Source organism: Sesamum indicum, linkage group LG3 (genome assembly GCF_026168435.1).
Source record: "Sesamum indicum cultivar Baizhima isolate 11 linkage group LG3, ASM2616843v1, whole genome shotgun sequence".
Taxonomy (NCBI): domain Eukaryota; kingdom Viridiplantae; phylum Streptophyta; class Magnoliopsida; order Lamiales; family Pedaliaceae; genus Sesamum; species Sesamum indicum.
The window spans coordinates 28,962,271-28,972,252 of record NC_142659.1 but is presented as its reverse complement, the minus strand read 5'-3'; the positions used below and the strand labels follow the sequence as shown (position 1 = coordinate 28,972,252).

At 31.4% G+C, this 9,982-nt stretch overlaps 1 protein-coding gene across 3 annotated transcripts; it reads left to right on the top strand.

Annotated features, from left to right (window-relative positions):
- The first annotated feature begins 7,485 nt into the window (after nucleotides 1-7,485).
- LOC105159139 (WUSCHEL-related homeobox 4) lies at nucleotides 7,486-9,204 on the top strand. Of its 3 annotated transcripts, none has more exons than XM_011076097.3 (3): nucleotides 7,486-7,931; nucleotides 8,423-8,731; nucleotides 8,814-9,204. In XM_011076097.3, the coding sequence occupies exons 1-3, from the start codon at nucleotides 7,716-7,718 to the stop codon at nucleotides 8,982-8,984; spliced, it is 696 nt and encodes a 231-aa protein (XP_011074399.1). In that variant the 5' UTR covers nucleotides 7,486-7,715; the 3' UTR covers nucleotides 8,985-9,204. The 3 variants fall into 3 exon arrangements, with proteins under 3 accessions (XP_011074399.1, XP_011074398.1, XP_011074397.1); XM_011076096.3 differs by having other exon boundaries at nucleotides 8,805-9,204; XM_011076095.3 differs by having other exon boundaries at nucleotides 8,796-9,204.
- Nucleotides 9,205-9,982: the final 778 nt, after the last annotated feature.

Sequence of the window (9,982 nt, the reverse complement as noted above, 5' to 3'; positions counted from 1 at the left end):
AAGTCGCAGGCTTTACGGTGTGTGGATTTCAACGAACATGCCCTAAAAGTATTGGTATTCTGGATTTCGATGGACTTGTATTACATTTTGCATGCAAAGAATTTAAATTTCAATGCACATAGTATGTGTGCACGAAACGTAATATCAATTTGTAATAACAGATTCAGACAATTAACCCTCCATCCATAGACCTAAACAAGAACAAAATAGATAAAGTAAAAAAAAATAAAGAAAAAAGTAAATAAATATAAAGGAATAGGACAGAAAACAAAAGTTTGCAGCATTTACTCTCTCCCACATTGGATCGCCATCGCCACGAATACGGATTTAGTTTCTCGTTGCAAACCGTATTACGTACAAAAAAAATTTCTAAATAAGATACACACGTTCGGTGTATAAAAATTCAATTCCCACAAATAGGCGAAAATGTGTTTGGACTGTCACCCATTTACATTCACTCCCCCTCTCAGCAACACTTTTCCCTTACACGGACGTGACAGGTTTCTCATAGCTATTATCATCCAACATCCACACATTCTCTTTTTCTTTAATTAATATACCTAGGGAAAAAAGCCAAGGAAAAGTAAAAAAGGGATTTCCACTGTAGGACATAAAGTCATGATCAGGCCATAAAACATACAAATAAAGATGATAATCTAAAATCTAACTGGGAATAAATTTCAATCAACCCAATCATCATGCGTCCAACACTTGACTTTATTTATTTTTAGTAGGAATTAATGAAAAGGTTCAGTACTGGGTACTGCAGGCACGTACTAGCATTCCACCTATCCTTTTCCATCAACTCCCAAGGTTAATTGAAAAGGTTTCCCAGCTGCAGGTGTTGAAATGTAAAGTCTTTGGGAGAAGTCGGTCATGCATCTCCCCGTTGCGCCTACAAATCCTAGACATAGTATTCAGTGAAACTAAACATACGTTCCGATATTCTGATTGATATTCACATAATTGGACATTGCTTCTTGACGTTAGCTATTAAAGCCCTTGATTGGATAAAACGTATATTGAAGTAAGTTTTGAATTATTACATTTTATGTAATTTTACTTTAGGCATTGTGAGTTCTCGACTTACTTAAAAACCCATGCAAGTTGTAGTGTACACAGAGCGAATTTGTTGATCACAAAACTAGTTAGGATCTAGCAAATTATTACCTAAAATCTTTTGAAATTCAAAGAGGAATTCATTAAGGGCATCATGCATGTCTGCCTGCACATCTGCTGCTTCTCAATGCCGGCTTTTGATTAGGCCGTACAGCGCAACACATAACTCTCTTTGTTCTTTTGGGACGATCGAGCCGTAATTTTTTGCTGTAAAAGATGAATCACGAATTCTTGTTTCGAGAGATCCACAGAAAATAAAATAAAGAAATAAAAAAAACATAATTACTCTCTTTGTTATTCTCCTTTCTGAGAATCAGATTTAAAGATATAGTTTCATTTTAGGACAATGTAGAATAAATATTAATTTTTCAGAGGCCAGAAGAGTTTCGTATCTATGATTTAATTACGTAAATTGAATATTTTGAAGGGGGTGAAATCGAATATATGATGATGTATTGTTGGGGCCGAAGGACACGTGGAAATGGTGTAATGTGTATGTTCTGGTAATGATGGATTCCCACCGTTTCTTCCACTGTGTGGGCTCCAATTACCCAATATCAATATTATTATCTATCATGTTCATGCCTTCCAACTTTTTCTTTGACCCACAATTACCCCCCGTCAAATCACACATTTTTACACAACTATTACTTACCACTACTTACCCAGTGGGTTTTTCTATCTGTCTTTTTCTTTTTTTTTTTTTTCCCAACTATAAAATGCTAACCACTTATTTTAAACAGGTGGAAACATCGAAATCGAGGAGTTAAGGTGAAGGTACTAGGAAAAAGAAATTATTATTGATTAAAATTTTATAAATTATGAATTGAAGTCGCAATAAATAATTATTATTAATTATAATTAATTAAAAATTAATAAAAGAATTATTTTATTTATCATGAAAAATATTTTTTCTATGGTCATGAGTCATGATAAAAATATTTATTATGACTTTTAGTCATTACAAATGTATTAGTCACACTTGTGAAAAAATCACGTTCAACAATCGTGATGTGGTCATCGTAAATGACTCTTTGTTATAATTATTAATTTTTAATCATAAAATTAATCATAATTCAATGTTATATTTGTTGTAATGAGGATTTCTATCCCACAAGAAAGAACTGGAATTCTGCTGAAACTAAAACTCGTTGAAAATTAAATTCCATCATTTCATTTTGAATAAAAAATAAATTGGATAAATAATTGTAATTTGGAGTATCGTTCAATTTTATTATTTATCCTTTTTCTTATTATTATTTTTGCCAAAATTCTAAATCTAAATACATCGCCATTGATGTAGAAAATAAGAACATTGAACGACAAAACAGCTTTTGCCAATCAAGGAGAACTAAAAGAAGACCACATATTCTTAGTTGAGGCAAATTATCAAGCTGTCAATGACCACAAAACAAGAACCTCGTATTCATATTTAATTTATTGGAGGACAATATTGTATTTTCATATTAGTCATCATAAATGCACTTATATAATATAAATACTCCCCATCACCATTACAAAGAGATAGGTGAAAAAAATAGTAAAAAGAAAGTTGTGTACAATAACAGGCAGTGCAAGTGTTGTTCTTTTTTATAAGATTTTGAGATCACTGTATTTTTTGTATTGCAATTGTTTATACGAGATTTAAGTATTGTAACTACTTCCTTGGAAGTATTAGATAAAAACATATATATATTACTGCAAATCCTTACATAGTAATTAAAATTATTATCTACAGTGTAGATTTATTTTTACTATGATTATTCAGTAAATATTTGCGGCACATGATGATTTCATAAATCTTGTCATCCAAACCACGTAAACTAAATACCCACAAAACCTATTAATTTTGCAGTCGTATGTATAATATATGTATATTTGTCTTATTCTATATAAATTTAATTGTAATTATTTTTATTATTTTTTATTATATTAATGTATTAATCGAACAAATATATATATTATTAATTTATTAAAATATTAAGTAGGGGGGCAAAAAAAAAAAAAAAAAAAAGTTGGCCACGAAAGAGGGTGAACAAATATTCTGAGAATCATCATATCCTTTGCCTCAGATATGAATGATTCCATATGGGCAATCGTGGATGGAACACACACAAGACACAGCTTTTTGGCCGATAATTCCATGATTACAGCTAATGATATTTCACGTGCTACCCCCTTTCCCTCTCACCACTCTCACTTACGCTTAAAAGATGTTAAAACACACTGCCTACCATCTAAGTAATTATTAAATAATTAATCTCGCTCCAGTTTAATTTTTTACGGTTACATGCATCAGCTGCTCCTGAAATTAGACTTAATTACACAATCACTCGTCACTCTTTCTTAAATTTCAATCCCGTGACGGGTTTTGATGTAATTTAATTTAGGTGTTTCCATAAATTGTTTTGTTCCTTAATAAAGAAACGAGCTTATAGTTACACCAAAAAAATTCAAGGAGTATTTATAATTTTGAAGATGACAAGAAGTGTTTGTATAATTAAATAACGCTTTTAAAATATTAATGTAATTTACCTATTTTTTATAATCATTAAATGAAATTATTGACAATAAATTAATTGCATATGTGGCACACTGATATGTTTAAATGGTTCCAAGTAATAATTATTTCACAATATTGTTAGTACTTATAATTTGAGATAAATATCCTTTCATTCCATTTTTTTTAACACACATTTACGTTCGAATATAAGATCTTTTAATTTAAAAAAAAAAATCATTTCACTTATTGATTCTTGGGGAAAAAAAATTGCGGTGATGCTTTTTTTTATTTATTATTTATTATTTTTTACTGAATGAAGAGACAAGCAACAGAGATTAGAGGCAAAATCATGAGCTTCTGAGAAAATAAGAAATTTCGTGATTGATGGGATATAATTTCCGGACAAAACCCAAAATCGCATTGTAATGTTGAAATGTCAATATTGGTGTCGTTATTCAACAAAATATGTTGACCCCAATAATGTATCTTGAATTTCAGGAATTTAGGACACATCCATTCAGAATTTCCTCTAAATGGCCCACCCATGTTATCTGCTGTTCTAGCTACAATATGACTACTCATGTCTCTCATTTTACCACACCACCTAACTCAAATACTAATTATTGCTACGACAATTTCATTCAGAACGAATTTATGTTTACAAAATATATTTTGGTACATGGTACCACTTTTATTTAAAAATTACTAAGTATCAATTACTTTTTTATTCTTATCTACTTATCAGTGTCAAAATCACGACACCTAAAATTTTGTACGCATAGACTAATATAGAAACAAATATACCCTCATAAATTTAAAATTCTAATATCATCATCACAATTTTTTTTTTTTGAAAATAGTGATTATATAATTACATCAGTATCAATAAACTAATAAGTACATTGATTCAATCAGTAAACATGTATTGCAATGTACTTATATTTAGTGAGATAAATACCTCTTATAATTAATGAATTCGCATCAAGTGATTCAAATACCACGTATTTGATGGGACTCAAACTCACAACTTCGAACTTATTATTGAGGCATCAGTCTTAGGCTAAAACATCATTTGACATCGACACAAAAGTTTGAAAATATTAAAAGTTCACGTGAATGTGACATAAAGATAAAATCACATTCAAGTTTTGCCTTCGGTGTATGTACAAATGAAATAAAACTTAATTTTCGATAAAAATATTTTCAAATGTTAACAAAAAAGTCCGTAACTTGTCCTGACATAAGTTAGTGATTAATTTATTACTGTATCAATTGAATCGATATATTGCAATTATGTCATAAAATCTAGTATATGGATATGATGTAAGAAACAGCACAGAGAAAATATGTTATTTTCCATGGTTGATTAGACATGCAATATTATTGTCTGATGAGAAAAATAAAATATTACCTGATCATGTGCTATAAAGTCAAATTTGCTCAACTATAAATGGTTTAAATTTTGAAAAACAAATTTACTTACTGTTGGCATAACACTACTTTTTCTGGCACTTAGCGACAATATTAATATGAAGTTGTCAACATGTTAGAACCTTCTCCAGCCTTCCCTGACCCCATCAAATGCGTACCAATTTAAGTTGTGGAAAATGCAAATAAATGTAATTAGCTGTCCTTGTTAGGCGAACAATTCCCATTTTCATTTTATAAAGATTGATTTATAATGGAATTATTTAATTTATTTTGCTAAATTTAGTGGATATCGTCAAAAGGCATACATAAAAGCAACACAAGCATAAAAAAATTAATGACACTTATATATCTGATTGATGTGCTCGATCACGCTACCATAAAAAAAAAGATTATATATTCCTATATTGCGAGCATATACAATTTACTTTTTGTCAAGATAATTAATTATAATAAAAAATTATATTATTATTAGTGTTTATACCTATTATTTTTGGTCGCCCTATCATGGACAGATGAGTTATTTTACTAATGTATTTGCACCTTATCAAATAATTTATCATTAAAAAATAATATATCTAAATAAATATTCAAACATGGATGTTGAAAATCATGCTACATTTCTTTTATCGACTTATTTGTCATATAAAACAGGATAAAAAGTGCGTTGGTGGATTTATACTATTTGGGAAATTGGAGCAACAGTTCCCAAGAACAAAGACACAGATAGAGATAGCCACATATTTTTTTATTTATCATCATAACATATATATATATATAAGTATTTATTATTTCCTTTTAAATTCTTTTATTATTTTATCAACTAAAGCATGGAAAAGCGTGTATATAACAATTTTTCGGCAAGTAAAGTCTTTCTCAAATCGAATTGTCATTATTATTATATATATAGTCACATTTTTATTGGACGTGAGAATTATGCGGCATCGTGGTAATTTTTACTCATGTAGTACTTTGATCGGTATGACATTTAATTTCTAATTTTGTTTGAAATCAACTTTGATATTATTTGTTACGTCTTCAGCCTGTTGGATATGAGAGTTGTTTTTAAAATTGTGAGTGCATCCTTAAATTCAACTAAGAATAATTTATCGAAAAATATTATTTAATTAATTGGATTATAAATACTTATATGGTACTTATCTTATTAGATGTGGGATGGGTATCAAATGTATATATATAGTTGTGTTTGTTTGTTAGTAAAATGTTTTTTTTTTCAAAAAGAAAACTATCTCTATATATAAAATTAAAAAAGACTGCATTCAGCTGTAATTCTGACAGCACAAACAATATCCGTATCTTGAAAAGAGAAAAGCGTTAGCATTTTAAAGTATTGGGATTGGAGGAATGCGTTTTACATTCCCTCGCTCTTCCCTACAATTCATAAAGTTGAGAGGAAAATGAGAAAAGAGGGCACCGAAAAGCATAGGACAACTTATCATGAAAGCAAGAAATTTTTAGCCAGTTTGATTAGACTACCCAACCACACGCCTATGCACGTCATATACATACATGATACATATATACACCCCCCACCCCCTCATCTCTCTCTCTCTCTCTATATATATATATAGTATACATACACTCCAATTATTAGAATTTTGAGTGAAAGCAGAAAAAAAGATGACACTCCAGTTTGTCCTCTTATCTGCATTCTTATCTAACTTTCTATCTGTTATTTTTCTCCGTTTATAGACTGACTATACATACATAACATGGCCATCTCATATCCTTAATATATATTAATGATTGTATGTATAATTAAGTGACTATCAAAGTTTTATTATAATAAATTCATAAGATGAAGTTTAAATAAAGTATAGATATGTAGACACATGCAATGTAGTAATGACTCAATTGAATGTTCATATATAGTTAGATTTTTTTCGGGTGCATGCACTCGACGAGTTGGAAGCGATTCTCGTATTCAACAAGTTTGAAGCATGATAGAAGAACTTGCTTTCGTGCAAGATGGAAACAAAAAGCACGACCAAATGGCAAGAAAATCCTTTCTATGAAGAGTATTAAGAGATTAAAACTACATTTCTTTAATCACGTGTAGTTAATAGATCAGCCCTAAGTAGAAAATTACTTGTAACTTTCACGCGTTCGTAATGTACTTGGATAGCAAGCTTTTGATATATCCCCATAAGTGCGCTATACATATTGCATGTGTCTGTTTATTATAGGCTTGTAAAATTATTATTATGGCAAATAGAAACAATGATAATTTCACATCTTGTTAACTTAGTTACATAAGATAATCATTTTGTAATATTTAAAGAAAAAAGGGGAAAGAAGAAAGAAGTGTTATATAGCAAGTAGCTAGCAACCATGATTAAAGGACATTGCACTATATATATATATGCGTTTGCTTTTTTTTCTACACTAGACTAGATTTTCCCACCTCCCCCCCCCCCCCTTCTTCTCACTCAACTTTTCATTTCTCCTTTTAACATGTAAAATCTCAAGTCAACCTCATCTCATCATTTGGTCTTGCTCAATCTCCTCCTTTTCTTGTTTCTCCTTCCCACTTTATTCTCCTTTATTTCTCTTCCTCAACACCATCACTTTTCTGTCTATATAACCACCGGATTCCGCCATCAAACTGATCCCCCACACCCCATTAACCATCAAAGTTCAAGTCATGAAGGTGCACCACTTTGCACGTGGATTCTGGGAGCATGAACCTAGTCTTGGATGCAAGCGGCTGCGCCCGCTCGCTCCTAAGCTTGTCACCACCCCCACCACCACCACGGCCACCACCACGGTTAACGCTTTTGATCTCAAGAGTTTCATTAGACCTGAGAGTGGTCCTAGAAAACTTGAATCTTCCGACTTTGAGAAGAAGGAATCTGCTCAGGTAATTGTCCGCGGCCACCACGATTGTCATTTTTCCTAAATTATACTTGATAAGTGTATTAAACTTGTCATATTACTAGTTCAGGTCCAGCCGAACAGGATTTGTATTAAAAATTCCCTTCTAAATGTGCTGGTCGCGTTTTGCATGCCTTGTTTGGCTGATGTATTGTTAGCTTCATGCAAGACTCTCTCTCTCCCTCTCTCTCTCTCTCTCACTCGCATAAACACATTCACAAAAGCAAGAATCACAGAAAACACCTTGTAGTGTGTGAAAAAGTGTGAATACACATGCTTATTATACGTTGTACTACGAAACTCTCGTGTAGGACAGTTTAGGTGAATGTACATTCTGCCTAATGTTTTCCACACAGTTGTCAGAGTACTGCACGACGAGTCTTTTATTCATGGTCCACTTAATTTGAAAATTCCCGACATGAAAATTGTCGGTATCCCAAAATGGTGTTGAATTTCGAGTACTTGAACTTTGAACAGGTAGAGGCGCAGCAGGCAGGGGGAACGAGGTGGAATCCAACGCAAGAACAGATAGGAATACTGGAAATGCTGTACAGAGGCGGGATGCGAACGCCGAACGCGCAGCAAATCGAACAGATCACCGCACAGCTCGGCAAGTATGGAAAGATCGAAGGCAAAAACGTGTTCTACTGGTTCCAAAATCACAAGGCACGCGAGAGGCAGAAGCAAAAGCGCAATAGTCTCGGCCTCACACACAGTCTAAGAACCTCAGCTTCGCCCTTTACGACAACTACCACCACTAATTATCTATTATTATCTACCTCTAAGGTAATATATATATATATAATTTTCTAGGAGTGGATATTATGTTACATTATTAATTAATAAATAGGATAAAAAGTTGTTGCAGGGGGAAGAGGGATTAGATGTTAGCTCATACAAGAGAAAGTGGAGGTCATGGGGATTTGATGAATGCGTAGAAGAAGAAGAAGAAGAAGATAGCAGATATTGTTGTACAGAAGAAGAAGGGGAAGATAGAACCCTAAAGCTATTCCCATTGCACCCGGAAGGAAGATGTTGAAGGGTTTCTTTAGAAATAAATGTTGATTTCAATTTTAACTTGATCTGCGCGCAGGTTAATTAAGTTGTAATCTGCTTTTATTTCCATGAGGTGGTTCAATTATTATTTTTCTTGCTTTGTGTTTCTTTCTTTCAACAAGGAAAGGATGAAACACAAATTGTTGTATGAACCATTTTTCTCTATTCTAATTTATTTTTCATCCATGCTATAAATTTAACCACCCAATAACTTGGAGAAACCATTAAATTTGGATTAAAAGTGAAATAGTAAACTAAAATGAGCTCTCTTGGAATTTGGCATAATTAGAAATATCTCTTAATTTTAACGGTCGTCTAATAATTAACTCAATTCATTAGTATTCGTTAGATTTTCACCTTTTTTGTGGTAAACTGACCAAAATACCATTATAAACTATATATTATAATTTTGTTTATTTTTAGGAAAAAAAATATGATCTAAGTTGAGAATTTTTTTACAATGTTTTCAAGATTTTCCATCCCCGTATGAGTTTTTACCATTTTTATAGTTTTTTTTTAAAAGAAAAAAAAATATAATAAAGGCAAAGTTGATAATTTCAAATCTCCATCTAAGGATTATATTATTTTATCTAATATCAGACGAAATATTTGTTATTTTCAAACAACGAATTCGTAATTATAATTATACCCAACTTTAATAAAATTCATTGTAATTTACCCAAGGTGAAATAACCTCAGAATATTGAGACTATGATCTAACCTCTCTTAAGTTCATGTAGAATTTTTTATACGTATCAGCTGAATAATATCAATTATAGATTTGCAACCTTTAATTCTATACTTTTTACACACATTATATATGGTAAAGTTGATATTATCTCATGTGATATCCAAAATGTTCAAATAGATCCCTATAATAAAAAAATACCATCTAACCCCTTATAAAACTTACAAATGTGCATACTGGCCCCTGGTGTATTTGAACATGAGTTGATGTTGCAATGACAAAAATACCCTTTT

Bases quoted from the DNA above. Each gene is read 5' to 3' on its own strand.
- LOC105159139 (XM_011076095.3), top strand. From the start codon at position 7,716: ATGAAGGTGCACCACTTTGCACGTGGATTCTGGGAGCATGAACCTAGT. The intron at 7,932-8,422 runs GTAATTGTCCGC...AACTTTGAACAG, and splicing joins AGAAGAAGGAATCTGCTCAG to GTAGAGGCGCAGCAGGCAGG. The intron at 8,732-8,795 runs GTAATATATATA...ATTAATAAATAG, and splicing joins TATTATTATCTACCTCTAAG to GATAAAAAGTTGTTGCAGGG.